A 21339-nucleotide genomic window follows, 5' to 3' on the forward strand; every position below is an offset into this window, starting at 1 on the left:
TATATATATATATCTATATATATATATATATATATATATATATATATATATATATAACACCAGTGTGTACATGATTTAGTTTTTAGTTTTAATACATATATTATTTTCATGTTTTAATTTACATCATATTATAGTTATTATACTTATTATATTTTTATATAACTTATATATGAATACATTGTGCACATTTTCTATACAAATGTTTTTTTTATATAAAGATATGAATATATATACATTTAAATCTATATTCAAGTTTATTTATATAAGTATTTTTAAATTAGACTTCAGTATTTTTAACAGGAAATGACGTCATGAATTTTAATTAGTGAGAGTATTTAAATGCTTTTATGAATGGATTCTGTAAGTCTGATGACGCCCTAGTGGTGGAAGCGCTTACTTTGTTTAAATAAAATTTTTTTTATATATATCCGCAAGTCTGATATATTTCCACATTTTTATATTTCTATATTTTCAGTTCAGTTATTGCCCAGCTGTGATTCATTGAGTTGGTGTTCAAGCAGAACTGTTGTTTTTTGACGAACTGCCGTGGTAGTCCCATGAATGCCACATACATATTGGATTATTTTATTTTCATTTTCGGCTATTTGCACGGGACTTTTGTTCTTGAAGAGCCACCAACACATACTTTTATTGTTATTTATTTCAAATTAAAGATTATACTAGTCATTAACAAAGTTAGTATAAGTAAGTTCATTTACTAGAATTGAAATTAAGTATCTAACGAAAATCCCTTCTGTCTTTTGAGTCCACTATACTATAAAAAGACTATAGTTTTGAACATATTGTGGGAATTAAACTTGTAAACTTTTAATATTTAAATAATATAGCATATAATCAAATTAAACATAGTAGACTCAATGAAGCATGCCAGATATAAAAACATCACATTTACTAAAATACAAATATTTATCCAATTTCATTTCTGGCATGTTTAGATTATAAAATTGCTTAGTGGATAAGCATAACAGAATGAAGGACACTAGATGTAAAGCATCATTATTTCCCCTGCGTAAAGAGTTTCATTTTTAACTATCAATAGGACAATTGAAAAACTATTACAGATTTCCTCAATATCAATATACATTAATACAAGGATAATAAAGTTAGTAATGTACTAGTTCACTAAGTTATGAGTAATAATACTTACATTCTTTTTGTGTAGTGATTAACAGCATAGTCAATCCCAAATCAAAACTTCTGTATTAGTTCCATTGTACTATACGCAAAAAAAATGCCTTACATTATTGAATACATGTAGTCAATACTAGTGTTATGAATTTACCCAAATCAAAAAAGATACAGAATATTGTTTATAATTGAAAGTATAAGCATCTTCTTCCAGAATTATGGCAATTTATATTCTCTAGGGTTTCATATTTCTACTGAGTTGTTATGCATATCTTTATTATTTATTGTCATCTAAAAGGTAAATATTCTTAAAACCCATTTCAAATTTGTTAAACACAACCCATAGAGAAATCTGGATCAGAAATTTAATTAAACAGACAGCTTATATTATATGTTTGCAGAGTAAAACTAAGAATCAATACTTACAAGTTCATTTCTGCCTACTATGCATTTAATCTTGTCTATAGTTTTAAATAAATAAAAGGCAAAATACTATTTTACCCATTAATCATCTGCTATAGTTAATTTAGACTATTTCCCGTCACTTCCTACACTAAATGCATTGTTGTTTCATAGGATGTCTATTGTAAGAAAAACTGTGATCGCTACTGATGATGTGAATACCACACACACTTCTTTTCTACTACATTAAGATTCTGGATAAAACCTCAGCCAACATTAAAGACTCACCAGCCTCACTTACTTACAAATTAGGCAAATAGTACTGGCTATAGAGAACCTAAACTAATGACATAAAATCTATATATAGAGACGTTACTGAGGTGCATAATTGATGTAAATTGAGAACAAAAATTTGTTGTGAAAACAGCTGTATGCAGGGTGCTAGAAACAATAACATCAGCAGCATTACAATAACTTAGTAGAAATTAGCAGCTTTAAACATAGCCAAAAAAAAACTGAGTGCAAATTTTAAAATAATCGGAGACACTTCATCTATTAACCTGACAGGATGGGGACTGAGTTAACATACATTTTCTGAATGATACCAGTTTATAGCTTTTAAATATAGAAAGACATTCATCTTAAGCCACTACTATCATGACAAGTTAAGAGGCTCAACTAAAATCCAAAACAAAATCTGCGTTGGTTGAGAGGTATAGGTAGGAGCAGATCAACTATTTCGAATGGACATCCACACCAGAGTTGAACCACACAACTATAAAGTAATAAAACGCCAGGACAGCAACCAACTACCCTATTTTTTGCACTCATGCTCACCAATTTGAGCAGATTTCTAGCTCTAAAGCTTCCATCTCCAAGACAAGGGACATTGGCTGTTTAAACGGGAGAAGCTCTGGGATCGAGTACCCCAAGAACCACTAACAGCCTACCTGTAAGCACCACACACATCCGCATTCACTCATAGCAAGCCACTACACAACACATAATGTATATCTGCCATCCAGCCACTGCAGGAGATCTGGGCAATCTAAACAAAACGGAAGGACACAGACCCCGAATCAGACATCCTCCCTGACTATTGTTCTCAAAAAATGAATAAAAGGGGTAATTTACTAACTTACTCTTGCTGCACACTTCTCAACCGTCCACATTCCCACAGAAACCAGACAAACTCTGCAGCACGCCAATGTCTCTCCACCTCAAAACAACCGCCCCATGCAACCGCCATGCGATCACCACAAGCACTCACTAGTGTATTGGATCCATTGCCCGACAATGGAAAAGCACCCAAAATAAGTGTTAATGTAATAGACCATGTAACAACAGATCCACAACTGCATCAAGAGTTCTCCCATGGCCCAACAAGGAACAAACCTGTTCACATATTTCACCATCCCAGGCAATCACGAAACACAACAATGCAGTAAACTAACCTGTCAAATCCCATAACGGGCACTGTTCACTGCCAATCTTCAAGGAGCTTCAGCCCTCCCCACAGCATCATTTGTGCAGTTGACAGAAATAACTGTAAAAACATGCATCGCACAACATGGAGTCTAACCTCATCAGCAAATATCAGCAAATTTACTGTATCTCTAAATTTACAAACTAGCCTGACCAAACATACATTCTTAAACTAAACAGTGCACGACTCAATAGTAAAGTGACGGTGTAAATCCGTACAGTGCACACACTGATGTATAACACGAACTGATCTAGACAGGCACCATCCTAAAAACTGAAACATTTTCTAAACATAGAAGGCATTAATATTTAGTAAATAAATAATATGAAAGAAAAAATATCTCAACTAATCAGACTATTTAATCAATCAGAATAGACAAGTGAAGTCAGAGAATGTCAGATGGAAGCTTTCGTCAGTAAAAACTATAAAGCTGTATATACTTATGTGGCATAAATATGTGGGATAGATAGTACATGAGTTATTTTGATAATAGGTGAGGTTAATTTAGTTTAATCTACCTATAACTGTGTGTAAAACATTTAATTCTTCATATTCCTATATTTTAGGATGAGAGCTTCCATGTTAATTATGTAGATTCTATTTTAGGGGAGAGACAACATTTGTTAGCACTAGGCTATTTTAAACAAGAGTGACAGTAAACAGTCATAATGGAATGTTAGAACGCTAAAATTGAGTAGAGTAGTAACCAAAGTCTAAATTATAAAATATTGTAATAAATGTATTTAAAAATCAAAAGACATTTCAAATTAAGAATTGTATAAAGTATAAATACATACAGCATGCGTTTAATTGCTGCAAATGAAGCAAAAATCAAGGGTGTCACTTGAACAAGCTATTATTATTATATGGGTTCTTAGTAAGTAGCTATATTAAGGACCATTAGAGAAGTCTAAACACATGAAATATAAGATGTAATCTTAGTAAGGTCCAATCAGAAAATGTAAGAAAACATTCTTATAGGTGTATGTTTGGTAAAAATACATACTATTTTTTGAATGATTAGAAGTAAAATCAAGTCCTAGTTGATGCTTTGAGAGAAGTAGTGACTCCAGAGTTTCTAGGATCAGTTTTCAGTTTCTTCTTTCTCATATCAGTCCAGTTATATTTCTCAGAGGTTATTTTTAAAGTGGTGGAAGATGACCAATCCATGCTTTCTGGAACTGCAGTTATGCTGTTGTTTTTGATGAAAGTTATAGCTTCTTCGACATTGTTGAATGTTCTTATGTCATTTGAATAAAGGATTCTGATTCTTGCAGGGAAAGCAAGTTGTGCCTTTATTTTATTTTGTTTCAAAAATCTCACAAAAGGCCAGTTTTTTTTTCCTTAGTTCCAAGACTCTTGAAGAATAGTCATTGTCAAATCTAATTTGAATCTTATTATATGTCAATGGATGATCTCTCCAGGCTGATTTGAGAACAAGTTCTTTGTCTAAATAAGGCAATAATTTCACAATAATAGATCTAGGAGGCATATTGGAAGAAGAAGGAATAGGTTTCCCTGTAGCTCTGTGTGCTCTTTCTATATGATTTGATAGACCTTCCTTTAGGTCTAATATGTCTGGAAGCCAAGAGTTAAGAAATAAAATAATGTCCTCACCTTCTGTTTTTTCTGGAAGACCAAACATTCGAATGTTATTTCTCCTTTCTCTGTTCTCTAAATCATCTATTTTACTGATTAGCCAGGTATTCTGTGCTAAAAGAGATTCACAGTGAGTTTTATCTTTCTTAAGTCTCTCATCTATGTCACTTAGAGAAGTTTCCATATCCAATATTTTTGATTGTTGCTGCTGCAAGATTTCATTAAGGACATCAGTCTGTTTCTGACAGTTGACTTTTAGATTTTCAAGGTTGTCTGTAAATCTGTCCATTTTGACAGATAGTTCAAGTAGTGTGGCTAACATCAGTTGAATTTCCTTTTTCAGTGAAGTTTCAGAGTGTGAAGACTTAGAGTTGCTCATTTCTGTATTGAAGAAGTTATCTCCAGTTTATTTGACAGGCAAAATTTGATAAAAATGCATACAATTTGGTATTCTTATAGAACTGAGGTTCCTTAATAAGAATTTACTACTTTTGAAAAATAAAAATGATTCTTTGAATTCTGGAACTAGATTGTGGAGCTCATAAAAGTTGCTGTTACCAGTTAGCCATCATCATGTTGTATTTGTTTAGATATTAATATATTTACACACATACATCTAGATATTGGTATACATTCTCTGTTCTGTTGCATGACTGGACTGGATGATATGTTTCTGAAAACATCAAATCTCTTTGTATCTGTCATGGGTTAGTGGTAAATCACTTTGTCTATGGTGTGCAGGGTCCTTGGTTTGAGCCTTGCAAGAGGTGTTTATTTTCTTGCTGGGCAGAACACAGCCCATTGGATACACAGTGATTAAGGCACTTTAAATCAGTTGTAAGCAGGTTTGTGTGGGTTTGCGCAGAGCTAAGCAATGCCTACACAGGTTAAGCAATTCAGCAGCTAACTGAATATAAAAAACTATAACAAGACTTTAGCAGTGCTTTCCTCTGCGCGAACCCATGCAAACCTGCGTACAACTGCTTTAAAATGCCTTAATCACTCTGTATCCATTGGCCCTTGTTCTGCCTAGCAACAAAATAAACAACCTCTGCTAAGCTCAAACCCAGGACCATGCACACCATAGCCAAAGTGATGTACCTCTAAGCCATCTCAGATATGCTGTATTCACAAACATATCATCCAGGCCAGTCATTCAACAGTACAGAGAATGTATTCCAACATGTAATTGTATGTGTGTGTGTGAAAATATATTAATGTCTAAACAGATACAACATATTGATATTGGTTGTCTGTGGAATCTGTGGTGATTTTAGTTACATAACCAGCTTTGGAGGATTCCATGAGGGATCTCAACGTCTTACTGGGGCTGGTAAGGGAATTGTTTGCATCCTTGGATTATCCTTTTTTCTTCAACAGTGTCTACCTTCTGTTGTATACTCTGTTAATGGCAGGAGACCATCAAACTGGCTTGCTTATTTGAGAGGTGAGCATCGTAGTTCTATGTGGGATGTCAGGAATCATGCACAAGTGGATGTGCTCATACAGTGCCTTAGTGCAGGATTCATCAGTTGAACTGTCAGCTCCTGTCTCCATGGGTGTCACAAACATTGCCACTTCTGCCTTGAGTAGCATGGAGTTGGCTTTGGAAAGGTCTTTTATGGACAATGAAATAACAGTCTCATGTACTGTTGTGATGGCTTAGTGGTTAGTTACTGTGACTATAGTGTACAGGGTCCTGGGTTCATGACCTGCGAAGGCAGGTTATTTTTGTTCTGGCCAGAACAGCAGTTAATGCATACAGACTAATTAGGGCAATTTAGGTTAGTCACACTCAATACAATTCAAATGCCCTACTTTGGCAATCCTGCTGATGTCAGTCACTGTGAAGTACACCTTTGGGGAAAGAGTACTCCAGCAACCTCTGTGGTGCATTCTATAACAGTGTAATGCTGTAGTGTGATATAGAACTCTGGCAGTGGTACTATTCTCACACATTGGAGTTGTGGATGCTTTTGTGTCTGTTCCTATGCCTGTGTAGAGAGCAATGCATGTTTGGCTAGTCACACTCACTACAATCCATTCACCCTACTTTGGCAATCCTGCTGATGTCACTCGCTGTGAAATAAACCTTTGGGGAAAGAGTACTCCAGTAATCTCCATGGTGTGTTCTATAACTGCACCATGCTATAGTGTAATAACTAGTTAGGTAAGGGTTCTAATCACAGGTGTGTGTGTGTGTGTGTGTGTGTGTGTGTGTGTGTGTGTGTCTTAATGTGTTGATGTTTGTTATTCATGTCCTGTGTGGAGGTGGTTATGAGTGTGTAACAACTGGACTCAGTGTTGAGTGTTTTTTTTAAATTTCTTATATGGTGCTCCTAGCATAAATCACAATATCCACTGTGCAGGGATAACAGATTTGATATCAGTACATAGTCAGTCATGGGTTTGATACCCTGGACTGGCAGGTGTGTGACCCAAACATGCTTACCTTTTACTCTCCCAACCCACCCTGACTTATCTTTGCCTCTGCCTGTCTCTCTCACTCCCTCTCTCTCTCTGGTGTATGTGGAGAATTACACCTGCTTTGCTTAGGCATGTGTATTGTCAGTGATGCTCATGATCAGCTGATGGCCTCCGCATGGATTACAGCCCTCCTCTAGCTGATTGCATGTGGAACAGCTGTGGTAACATTCCCATAGCCAATTGCATGGAAACAAACTCCAATATCTAGGAACATCATGTTGGTGTTGGGCCTTTTCATTCACTGTGAGCAGGAACTAGATCTGTTGTTTGGCAGCCAACATCACAGATGAATTGGGGACTTAACTCTGACAACATACACTTTGGAAACAGGCCAACACACAGGAGGGGGATGTGCCTGTCCTGACTACAGACTGTAAGTGCTGCTATACTGCAGTTGGGGTAACATTGGTTTAAGAGGGTGTGTGTGGATATGGCTGTCCTACATGTTTTAATATTTGTCATGTCAGTGCTATGTTTATGAGAAATCCCCATCTGTAGGGTCATCTGCAGATTGGGCAGTGCGTGGTGCCTTGTGTTCCTTGTGTTGCACAAAGAGCACCTATCTCTCAACTGCAGAAGGTAGTGTGAGGATTACAGTCAATAGATGGTGACAGCCGGGAAAGTTATTGACGTCATATCCCTCATATGACATATGTTGCATCAAACCCTGTTACAACAGGAAATGTATGAGGTTATCACAGTGACATGTCAATATTAGCCTTGTGTTTGTGTCTCCAGCCACAATTCTGTCAACCTTTGTACATATGTCATGCAGTAGGGGGTGCATATGTTCTGTATACCATATCCATTGACAGCATATCTGATAACAAGCCAGTGAGATATCAGACTGCTACACATGTTATGTATAGTAGAGGTTATATTTGAGGACATAGCCTGGGAATTCTGTAGTTGTGTGTATAGTACTGAGGTATGTGTAAGTCTGGTAATTGTCAACAGTGTGTGTATATTGCATATGTACCTTGGCCTGTGTAGAGACTGTGGTAGATGTCATTGTTCTTGGTCCTGTTCTATCTGATGTTACATGCTGCTCCACTGTATGTCACCCTATCAGCTTACATGTTTGTAGGGGTGAACACACACATGTCCCAAACCACAGACAGCCATCAGACCACACTGTGTAGTGGCCCAGTATATGTAGGGTTGTTGTGTGAGTGGCTCATATGAGAATGGTGTATATCAGATAGTCCATATACTGTAATAGTACGCTAGCTTACCATATGTGGCTGTGTCCCATTGGTTGTGGTTATGCACTTTCACACAGGTGTCTGTTACTCTGTGATGTGACATGCCTGTAGAGCCTGCTATCTATGCAGGTACATGTGTATTCCCACATAGGAGATGTATTCCAGTGTCGAGTCAGTCTGCCTGTAGCCTGCACTGTGCTTTGTTACATGCCTAGCAGCTTACTGTACTTATCCAGTGAGATGTCATGTCCAGATACTTGCCAGATGTACTGCTGCTGGGCCACCATAACAGTCATGTATGTCAGACAAAGCAGTGGGATGTTGTTCAGATGTATGTCACTAACTAGTGGATAGTATGTGGCAATGGCACCTCTGTACTAACAGTTATTATGTGTCAGGACAGACAGGGGTGCATGAATGTATAACCTATGGGGGCAAATGTATACCTGCATGTATGTGTTATACCCATCTACATGGTTGTTAACATCCACATTGACAGGCCTGGTCAACATGTATTGCATGAAGGGATTCTGTGTACACCCCTGGACTGACCAGAGTGTGTCAGACTGTCCACATATATTGGCCATATCGCAGCTGTAGTCCACAGGGGTGTTACTGTGCTAGCAGTGGTATTGTACTATGATGACCTTAGGATGTCTGTAAGTAGCCAATGGTGCACATGTTATCAGTAGATGTGGTCTCCCACACACACCATTTCTGTGAAGACAATCCCTATTACAGTAGCAATAGTCTACAAATATACCTGCACTACATACGTGACATCCCCTTGCAATGAGTGGTTGGGACTATTGGGGCTGAGGTAGGGCTCCACTCCATGTGCAGGATATATGGTGAACATATATGTATATATAATTATACATATATCCATATAGATATGTACACATATACATATCTTGCATACTGAATGACAACAGTTTTACACATATGTGCCTGTGTTCTAGACTCTGTCCTCCACCTACATATTGTGCTTTGCACATATGACATGCTGTCAGGGATCGTTATGTAGTGGGCTGTGTGTATGTCATGCTGTCATTCCTGCCATAACACCACTGCTGTTGTGTCCTGCATACATACTGGGGTGTTGGGGCCATATATGTGTGGGCTTCACCTACACAATACATGTGTGCCCTAATGCACTCCAGAGGCCAATGTATGTAACAGTGGTATATGGCCCAGTATTAGTGAGTGTAGGGGGGGTGCACTATGACTAACCTAGGCTGATACAACATGTGTGGGTATTTGGGATAAGATGCCTTAACGTATCTGGATGTACTTTACCATACAATCCACCTTGGGTAAATGCAGGCCTACTGCCTCCTGCCATACGGGATATTCTGTTTGTCAGTGTGATTGTGATGGTGTCAGGTATGCCTTGTTATGTAACAGATACATCCCATTGTGTCAACTGGGGTCTGTACCCCCTAGGGATTGTGTACAGCATGTGGATAGAGGCTGCTGATCTATACATCTGTATTACATACTGTTGATTGTCTGGTATGCTGTGGCCCAGTATGTCATTACTATTGTACTACTTGAAGGCCTCGGCCTGGGCAGCAACATATGTCAACCTTTCCAGGCTACTGTCTTAGTATAACTGTTTCACAGTTACATTACACTGTTCATATGGATATCAGTGTCTAAACAGCTATATGACATGGCATATACAACTGTCATAGTATACAAATAAAGCTTTCACATTCATTCATGCACACATGATATCTCTGTGGGTATATGTTGCAGGCTATGAATGTTATTCGTATGGGTGGCTCATACAGTCTCCAGGTGGTAAGGTAGTGACTGTAGGAATACTGGCTGCTCCATATTGCATGCATGTACTACATATGTATCTTATTGTACATATCTCTGTGTGCGTATGTGTAATTACATATATATATATATATATCTATGTATATATGTATATATATATATATATATATATATATATATATATATATATATATATATATATATATACCTGTATCTGCATATATGTGTCTGTGTATATGTATCCTAGGGATGGCTATGTCGTGTCTGGTCCTGGTTATGGGATCTGCAACACTTGGTACTGTATTATAGGGGGGTTGTGCTTGGCTGGGGGTTATACCTATTCATACCAGATGTATATTGTGTGGGGCCTCTCAACCCCATTAACGTTGCATGAGGACATATATGTTTTTGTCATTTCCCCATTATCTACAGATGTATGTCAGTATATACCTATATACGTATATATATATATATATATATATATATATATATATATATATATATATATATATATATATATATATATATATAAAAAAAACCTGCCGTATATATTTACACATGTAGATGTGGACATATATATCTATAGATGCAGACATTTACATGTTTATATGTTCATACATATGTTGTACCTGTTTAGACATTAATATATTTACTCACACACATACATCTACATGTTGGAATACATTCTCTGTACTGTTGAATGACTGGGCCGGATGATATGTTTGTGAATGCATTAAGGATATGTGTATCTGAGATGGCTTAGTGGTAAATCATTTTGGCTATGGTGTGCAGGGTCCTGGATTTGATCCTAGCAGAGGCTGTTTATTTTGTTGCTAGGCAGAACAAGGGCCATTGGATACAGTCAGATTAAGGCACTTTTGAGCAGTTTTAAGTGGGTTTGCATGGGTTTGCGTGACAGTAAGCACCGCTGTTACGGTTACTGTTTCTTATATTCAGTTAGCTCCTGAATTGCTTAACCTGTGTAGGCATTGCTTACCCCCACGCAAATGCACTTAAACATGTTTACTAGTGCTTATATATGCTTACTACTGCTTATTTGTGCTTAAACCTGCTTACTAGTGCCTTATTCATTATGACACTGACACATCACATGTGCATTTAATGCAGTACTCCAGTTCAGATTGAGATGTTATTATGTAGGTTGTACAGCAAAAAGATGTAAAAATATGTTCATATACAGATTTCACATGGAAAATGATATGTGCTGTAGTGGGACTCAAACCAGGAATGCCTGTTAATTAGGCAGATGCTCTAATCACTACACTATTGTTGTGCTGCTTCATTTGTATATATATTCCTTGTTATCCTCTTCAGCCTTTTCAGCTGCTTTAACTGTAGCTAAGCGATGGGCAAACCCACACATCTATGATTAGCTGTACTCAGGGTTTAAAAAAAAAAAAATAAAAGGGTTTCTTCATTTTATTTATATGTACTGTTACTGTTGAACACATGGGGACTGTTGGTGGGGATATGCAGACACCTATGAGCGGTCTTGCTCATTTATTTACAGTTTCTGCTGTTCTGCTTTGCTGAGGCGTGCTTATTCTGAGAGCTCTACTCTCAGACATGCCCACTGCACTCATCCATGCTCCATGTAGGATTAGGAGGTCAGGCAGTGCACCTTCATTATTATGCATGGCATTCTGCCGTCTTCCTCCTAAACTGCGCTTCCATGCAGGACTAGATTAGTCCTGCATGGAAGATTAGTAAATCCGGGGGAATATCTTGACTTATTTGCATTCCATTTCTAAGTTGGTTATGATGAGATTGCCTGTCAGTCAGTTGTGTCTTGTAGGTTCTTTGAGTATTTGTTCTAATTTGTGGAACAGACGCATTTTATTAAGAAAATAGCTGTGAACAGTATCTGCATTAATATTAAAGTTGCCTATGATTATTCTGTTGAGAGGCACCCCATTAACAAGTACAGTTTATATTAGTTGCTGTAATATGGTTACCAAGGATGGGGAAGATATAAGCTATGCATTAATGTAAGCTGGTATGACCACTATGTGATGTATTGATATCCAATTATGCTTTTGATTTGCTTCATTTCATGCAATGCTTACCTTTTTGATGGTAGCTGATTGAGTCTTACTAATTAAGGATTGCTATCCTACCACCTTGCCTGGGACCCTGTTGATTGCCTAAGTCTAAGGTCTAGCTATAGTTAATGCATTGTGAAGGACTATGGTTGTCCTTTACCTATGTTTATCTTATTCCCCAAATCTGTGGTTTTATGTTGCCAAGCCAGGCTTCATTGACTGACCATTTGTTGTTTATGCTTTTAATGATGAGGCTGGTAAACGTTTTAGATAATTTTTTGTCATTGCTGTAAGGGCTTATTACCATGCTGGATTTTGTTGAATGAGAGATTGATGGCTTGTTGTAGTCTGGGAATATTGAACATTGAGTGTTGGGTCTAGATTTAGTTGAATATCTCCTGCTTGTAGCAGTTTGATGAGGAAATAATAGAGTTTATTGAGGGTCTTTTTATTGAGCTGGTTTGGCTTCTTATTGGGCCATGGTGGTGCAGTGGTTAGCAATATCACCTCACAGCAAGAGGTTATCCAGTTTGATTCTCACCTGGAGCACCTTCTGTGTGGAGTCTGCATGTTCTCCCTGTAGTCAGGTGATATTTAAAGACATGCAGGTAGGTGCAAGTGTGTGTGTGCCTTTGGTGAAGGTTGGGCTGGCAACTCAACACCATAAAAACTCCATTGCCAATTAATCTGCAAACTGTGGTGGCAACCCCTAACAGAAGAAGCCAAGGGACATTGCTTGCTTTTTTTTTTTAATTGAGCTTATGATTAGATAATTTTGTAGGAGGTAGTTTTGAAATAAGTATTGCCTTGATTAAAATAAGTTAAGTAAGGGGTGAAGCTAAGGAATAATGGTGAAGGTGACATGTAGAATTTGGATGGGATGCAGGTGGCTGTGTGCCAGCATAAGTAGGGTGTGATGGGAAAGCATTCCATCAGCTGATCACAATCCAGACAAATGTATTGAGCGGTTTCCTTTACATATTGGCTGCTGCTCTAGATTGATAGCTTTGTTTAACGGCACTCATTCATAGATTTATTTGTGCAAATTCATTTAATAATATTCATTATAACTGAGATTCCCATATGACTAAGAAGTGCTTCTGCAAATTTAAGTACAAGAGCTGTGGCATCTCATTCTGGAAATATATTTTACTTATGCTACACAATATATTTTAGGTATATATTTTACTGATATTATACAAATACTGGCTGAGCGTACTCAAGTGCACTGATACATTCCTGTTAAAGTTAGTAATTTGCATCAGTTCTTGTTATATTCACCTAGGTAGAACAACATATGGCACAAATTCAATTAGTTTCTAACCATACATCTGATATGGGCTTGGTTAAGAGTAGTGGAAATATACTGAAACTTCAAGCACTAGTTATTAACAGTAACAGTACCCTAAGCAATGCATTTAGCACAGTTCTACAATTGAAAATTTAATGGAAGCAAACCAGTAAATGTTGTAAAGATTAAACAGCAAATGTCCTATCTAAAATGAAATACTACTCTTTCAATGTATAATTACTTTTCTCATGATTTCACAGGGTGTGGCAATACCTAGCAATCTGGAATGAAATATTTCAAGCACTTTCTGTTGTCACTATGTGAAATTAAAAAAAATCCAAAATATTTAGTATGTACTTACTCTTTCCAATGTAATTTCTTCAAATTCATATTCCATTTCTGTTCCATTAACCTGTGGAGAACAGTTTATAAAAAGTATACATTACACTTCAGACATAGAATATGGGATATAATTCAGTAAAATGAACATCCAAAATATGAAAGTTTAATGGTTTGACTTCTCACTGCAAACATTACTATTTAGTATTGTAAAACTTCAAAACTTTTACCAAAGAACATGTAGATTTCTATTAGTTTTTTTTTCTTGAATCACGCTAACTATGTTCTTTCCCACGTTTAACACTCAAACTCAGGTCACCACTCCCCTTAGCTTGTATATAAAGTCTAAAGATGTTTTTGTTCTTAGCTGCATAAATAACAAATTATACTGCAGTGTTCATGCCTTTTCAATATTGAGCCTGAAAACTTGGAATAAATTTGCACCAACACTGTGGGACCTTACTTTACAAAACATTCAAAACCCTCCTACTAAGCTTCCTCATATACTGCTCAAAATAACTGCTTCACAGACTCTGAATCCCCCTGATTAATAATCTTCATTGCTGTCTATCTTGGACGATATTTTCATCATAGCCTTTCACTCCAATTCTAGGCAATGTAACATATTTATATGCAAAATGTTCATGTAAATATCTTAGAACATATTAGCCACATTTTTTCAAGAAATAAATGTAATGGAAATCATGTATATATGGTTGTATGCATTTTACACTTTCAGCTGTTGTCATTTAAGTCTTAAAACTTCACTCAACCCTAAATTTTACTTCTATTGTTCAATATGTATTCCATTGTATTTTTTCTTATGCTAAGCTATGACTCAGGTAAGTTGCTTGTTGATCACTACATTGCTCTCAGTAAGGTGGGTTGAGCATAATGGTTTAGGTTGTCACCTCATAGACATAAATAGCAGGGTTTGATTCTAACCTCCAGTTGTTGACTAGGCTTAAAATGGCCCTTTGACAGTTAACCTCATATTCACTTATCAATCAGATTAAAAAAATACATTAATATTTCTCCATTATGTATATTTATATAATCTACATACATGCATATATTTAAATGTATATAATATAATATATATTTATTTAAAAAAATTATAGCTCTGTAAAACAATGCATATGATACTAGTCTAGTATCTTAATGTTTATTTTCATTGTCAATGTATAGTTGTATTTCTCTTATTTTTTAATGTATCTTTTTCTGTATATTAATAATATATATACATACATATATTTAAATGTATATAATATAATATATATTTATTTTAAAAAAGTTATAACTCTGTAAACAATGCATATGATACTAGTCTATTATCTTAATGTTTATTTTCAATGTCAATGGTCAATGTATAGTTGTAGTTCTCTTATTTTTTTAATGTATCTTTTTCTGTATATTAATGTTCATTATATTTGTGGAGCTTTTCTCACCGGGACTCTGTTGAAAATGAGCTTATACCCAGATGGACTATCCAGGTAAACAAATATAAATAAATAAATAAATAATGTATGCATTCTAATGATGACATCACTGAGTTTCAAGAACACAGATGATTTCACTCTAGATGTCTGAGGTGGTTTGCACTGCTAGCAGTATGATCTGAAAAATGAAGGCAGATAAACTTTCATCTCCTGCATGACCAGCAGTCCTGAACTGAAAATGTTAAAATGCAATTCTAGACATATCTGTCTGAAAGCAACATGTCTTGAATAAAGAGAATAGCAGTCAAACTATTCTGAATTCAGTTAAAGTATATAAATATTATCTATTTATTACATTGTGTTCAGAATCGTATTGAAATCTACGAGGTAAATAAGTACTAGTTTCTTTTGTTATTTGTCCAGTTCTGAAGTGTAAATTATATAGCTGCGACATGAATAGTGCTGTTATCACATTGACTACATTACTAACAGCTGTGCTGGAGTGGTGAGTGCTGTCTGTAGACATTAGGAACAGGTCAGCATAATTTGCAAAACAGACCTATGACAATTTGTCAGGGGCTCTGAAACAATGCCATATGGATTTCTCATTGTACAGTTGTACAAATGGATGCTGTATGTCAGTCTGCGACAGCCTGGAAAGAAGAAGCAGCAGGAACATTGGTGCTGAGAGAGGATGTTAAAGTGAAGTAGAAAATGAATGTTTACATGCACAGTGGCAAATGTGAGAGGAGGAGATATAGATAATTATATCATGACCCCCCCATTAATATTCCAATACGTGCACACTGATTGGCCAACGTGCACATTGTAAATCGACTTTTACTAATGGAAAAAGGTCCGGACGCCCGGACTTTTTCCATTAGTATAAGTCTAACACTGTCTCGCTATGTTAAAAGAGTTTAACATAGCGACACAGGTTTAAAAAAATCTCCGTTGCTTTTTTTTAAAGCTGTCTCGCTATGTTAAACTCCTTTAACATAGCGACACAGTGTGTAAAAAGCAACGGAGATCTTGCTTTCTCCGTTGCTTTTTTTTTAAACCTGTTTCGCTATGTTAAATGGGTTTAACATAGCGAGACAGCTTTAAAATAAGCAACGGACATCTCCATTGCTTATTTTAAAGCTGTCTCGCTATGTTAAACCCATTTAACATAGCGAAACAGTAAAAAGCAATGGAGATCTTGCTTTCTCCGTTGCTTTTGGCCACAGCTCTGGTGTACTGCGTAGGCATGCGCAATACATCAGAACTGCCGCGGATACCAGACAGCTGCGGACGGGCAGCAAAGAGGCATTATACAATGCCATTATTTAAGAAAAGTAATTATTTCTTTTCTTAAATAATCGCCCGAGGGACCAAACAAAGACAACCGTGGGTAAATCCCGCATTACCTACACCCAGAAGTGGGTTATTGCTATATGAGCACACAGGTGAATGCAGTGATTCAGCTTGGTCAAAGTAACTTTTACAGTTCTTATCAGTAGGTAATGTGTGCAAAGCTAGGAAAGGTTAGGCAATGGCATCTAGGTTCCTGGTCTGGTCATTTGTAGCACTGTAACATTTTACAGCAATCCGAATGATGCTGTGTTTGAAGAAATGGATGACATGATAATTTGGAATAATACTACAAGTAATGAACCACTATTAAATGATAAGGTACAGAGTTCACAGTAACAGATTAAGCTCATCCTAAATAGAAAAACAATTGAATTTTGTTCATTCTAAACCTGTCTATAAACTATACAGTTTTGAAGAAATCATAGCATACCTTAGATTGTTTCCCAAAATAGTCATGTTTTATAGCATCATTACTGAGCGGTCATGTCAAATACTAATAAAGACAAATAGCAGTGAACATACAGACTATGAAACGTTAATCAGCTGGTTCTTATAGTCAAGTCTTTGATTCCTTTAGGCTTCTGTACAACTCTGATCAAGTTACTTAACCAGGCAGTGATGTGAGGCAATTGGGAAGCCTACTCTTTGCTCCTCAATTGTTTCCTTGGCAAATGCCTCTTATCTAAGAATAGAATGAGTTAGCCCTGAATAAGATGAATAAATTACTTTTTAATATCTTATGTGCTTAATCATTTTTGAATGAAGGGTGCATTTTGAATGCCATTATTTTTGTTCTGCTGGAAGTTCTAGCCCATGACTTTTTAACAAAACAAAAAAATATTGCATCAACATCTGAAAAACTGTGCAACACTTCAGTTTATTTAAGAGAGTGAAATACTTGAGAGCTCCATATGTAAATCACATACTATACTCTTAAAAACTGGACAAATAATAAAAAGAAACTGATAATTATTGATTTATTAGTTTTGCTTGCATTGTTTTCTTTTTGAAGTATTTTTATTTAAGCATTAAACGGTAAACATGATTCACCATCTCACTATTAGCATAAAGTGTATGTAGCGATATAGTATTGTCAATATACCTGTTAGTGCCGACTGCATGGTGGCAACACTGCTATAGATTAATACCATGTGGTTAAAAGACTGAAGAACATTAACATTACAGATATTCATTTAGAAGCCAGTGCACAATATATTTATTTAGAGAGGAAGAGAGAGAGAGTGAAGTCAAATATTTTAATTTAAGAGAAAGATTAAAATAAGAACTGTTGATAATAGGTTCATAAGTTAAGTGCCAGGCTAGCTGCCCTTTCCTTGCCAGAATTTACTTAGATGATGACTGTACTAATGTAACAGAAAATACTTGGAAATCCTAATGTAGCAGTTCATTGGATTCCATCCTCCTTCATTTACCTACCATGTGAATTTGAGCAAATCACTTATCTAAAGTCTATTAGTTAACACGGTGAACTAAAGCTCTGAGATGTTAATGATTTGCTGACTGTCAGGGTACAGTGTTTGGTTCCTTCATTTGCCTACTGTGGACTAAAGCTCTGAGCTGTTAATGATTTGCTGATTGTTGTCAGGGTGCAGGGTTTGGTTCCATCCATCTTTATTTGCCTACTATGTGACTCTGAGTAAGTTCCTTAAGTGAACCGTTTCCTGAGTTGCCCCTGAAAAGGGACATTTGTGTCTGGTAGGCTTGCTTGTCAACAAATAAGTGAAATAAAAAGAACAAAATTATCATGGGTATTTAATGTGGGCAATAATGTCAGCTGTAATAACTGCAATACTTGCTTGTTTGATGGTGTCCCAGAGATGATAGTCTACATAATCTTGGAAATAATGCTGGGATATTCCAGCATCAAGTCTGTATCAGAAAGCAGCTGCTCATCAGACACTGGGCTCTGGCAAAACAAAATAGCACTGGGATATAATGAAGTCGTTTACAGGATAAAGCTTGATCCAAACAAGGATGAAAAAAAGCCAAGTCATAAAAGGGCAATGGGTTGACCAGTTGTCGGGTGACTCTTATGACTACAGAGTTAGAGCCTTGGGTAGCAGCGCACACTCATTACAAACAGCACTTTACAGCACTTCAGACTGAATGAGTACCTGTGATTATGTTATATTGCAGAGCAGATGTTCTAACCCTCTACATATGACTTTGCTTTCAGCACTGTGAGTTCTATATCATGCATATTGGTGATTTCAGTTTTATTTCGGAATTGTAATATGATACATACTGGGCCATTTAAAGTGCAGTGTCTAGAGATTGGTTGGATTTGTTGTAGCTTACTTATTCCATGTGTGCCTCTAGATATTTCACTGTTATATTGTCAGTCTGTCTGTCTGTCTCACTCATGTTATCTGCATTTCTGAGTCATTTAAGATTTAAAATGGTTTTGCCTATGCTTTTGTTATTGATCCTAACTACATTTTAATAAATATGGCTAAGAGAGCAATGGCATTCAACAGTACAGAAAAGCTTTTGATTTGGCTTAATCCTGTGCATCCTGCCTGAATCCTCAGTGTCAGTGGGGGGCTCAGATACAGTTCAGCTAATTATTTACATTATCAATGTCAAACTGTGCAGTCAGAAGGAGCTAGGCCCAGTTTACAACAATGTGTCGGATACAATGTCACTGATCATGCTAATATTGTCTGACTCCGTTGTTAAAGAAAATATCTTGCTAAAACAGACAAAATTTTACATAACATTTCTGTGGCCACAACTATTTAGATCATGTAACTCCCTGTAGTGCAAAAAGACAGATATCTTATTAAATTACTCTATGAATGACTTCTGGGGGTAAATGGCTGCGGTAAAATAAATGTGTTTGAATGACTCCTGATGTTTAACATTATGCACAGGAGATACAATGAATACTCTCTTGATCATTTGGTATGACACAGAGGAGACAAAGGATCCAAATGGACAGATGATGAAATCAGCAAGAAAAGGAGAGTAGTACTGCTGGAACTGAAATAATCCACAGTACCTTTAAGTGGTAGACTCCATTTTCACAAAATCTCACCAAGATGACATTGATATGTAGATTGCATTTAATATAGCATATTTCTTGGACAGAACTAGGTTAAAAAAAAGACCCCTGGTGCACAAGTTCCAGGAAAAAAATGTCCAATCCTGGTGTGACACTGATGTTAGGACTGCAAAGATGGCAATACAGAATGCTCAAGAAATGAAAGCATTCCTACTATGAGGTTAGGCAAGACTCGGGGGAGGATGCCCTCCCTGTTGTAGAAAGAAGCCGTGTTCCTCAACAAATCACAAAAACTGACAGGCCAGGAAAGAGCCATAAAGATGGAGTGACCTATTGATGATAAGGAACAAATTATATATTGTTATTATTATGCAAGAAGCCGAGCATTTCCAGATAGAAGACACTCAAGAAGACTAAGAGAGAAGTTAGAAGAAAGAAAAATACTTGCACAAGAAAAAGTTTCAAGAACTTCAAGTAAACATTTATGTTCATTAGTACAATAAATCCATGAAAAGCACTACATAGAGAAAGAAACTCGGGTCACCTAGAAGAAGACGTGACAGAAGAAGTGCAAAAATATAGTGAACAAAACACAGAGATTTAAAAAAAAAAAAAAAAAATATATATATATATATATATATATAAAATATATATATATATATATATATATATATATATATATATATATATATAGACATGGGAGAAAAAGACATAAGATATGGTGCAATGTTTATGGAAACGAAAAAGCCAAACTAATTAATTTAAAAAAAAATCACCTCCAAATACATTTGAAGAAAAATATAGGCAAAAATATTCAGATATTAGAAAAATTTCACGATACAAAAATAAGAATCCACAAGAGGTGTAAAACCGAAGATTAGTAAAGTAGAAGTTAAGCAAACAAACAGAAGTTATGGAATACCTGCAAACTGAAGGATTTAGTGTAGAAAGTATAACACTTGTAATTGTCACAGCATGATAGAACAATGAGTTCCTAAATTAAGGAGATAAAGGTGCAGTAAGAGACACCTGAAGAAGAACTATGCCCAGGAAAAAGAAAATCAATAAGACATGATATGGTGCAATATTTATGCAAATGAGAAAGCAAAACTATTCAGTACAAAAAAGCAACAGCAAATATCTTTGAAGTGAAATACAGGCAAAGATACCCAGATATAGAAAATTTCATAATACAAAAATTAAGAACACAAAAGGGAATGCAGAACAGAAGATTAGTAAGGAAGAAGTTAAGCAAACTCCAGAGATAGAACATTTCACAATACAAAAAAAAGGGTAAATAGGAAAAGAGGCTTACTAATGGAGATTTTAAAGAAATAGAAATTGAAGCTATGGATTAACTGTGAAGTGAAGGATTTAGGGCAGAAAATTCGACCCAGGTAATGTCACAGCATGATGGAACAAAGAGTACCCAAATTAAAGAGAAACAGGTGGAACAGGAAGCATCTGATCACTTACCACATGAGGATACTCTGGAGCCTTCATTAGGAAACCGGTACAAAGGTTCAGTTGGAGTTTCATGGCAAGGGAAGAAGTAGGAAACAGTGACAACTCTAATGCAGGAAAAGTTGTAAAGTCATGGGCCAATGAGATCCTGTATACGGATGACACAGGATGCAGCTGAAGAGGATCACCCAGATTCTCTATGCCTTGCACAGCGTGCAAGATCAGTGCAGGAGCTCTAAAAGGCAA

The 21339-nt window shown here is 36.2% G+C and overlaps 1 protein-coding gene across 9 annotated transcripts in view; it reads right to left on the reverse strand.

The window, feature by feature from the left end:
• Positions 1 to 21339, reverse strand: part of DLG2 (discs large MAGUK scaffold protein 2) — a 4792098-nt gene that overhangs the window by 2284402 nt on the left and 2486357 nt on the right. For all 9 annotated transcript variants that reach the window (XM_044071159.1, XM_044071154.1, XM_044071155.1 and 6 more), the window contains one exon: positions 13832 to 13882. In XM_044071159.1, coding sequence (XP_043927094.1) covers positions 13832 to 13882 — 51 coding nt within the window. The remainder of the gene's footprint in view (positions 1 to 13831; positions 13883 to 21339) is intronic.

The sequence above is a fragment of the Protopterus annectens genome, chromosome 5.part0 (assembly GCF_019279795.1).
Source record: "Protopterus annectens isolate FY-2018-M chromosome 5.part0, PAN1.0, whole genome shotgun sequence".
Classification (NCBI taxonomy): domain Eukaryota; kingdom Metazoa; phylum Chordata; order Ceratodontiformes; family Protopteridae; genus Protopterus; species Protopterus annectens.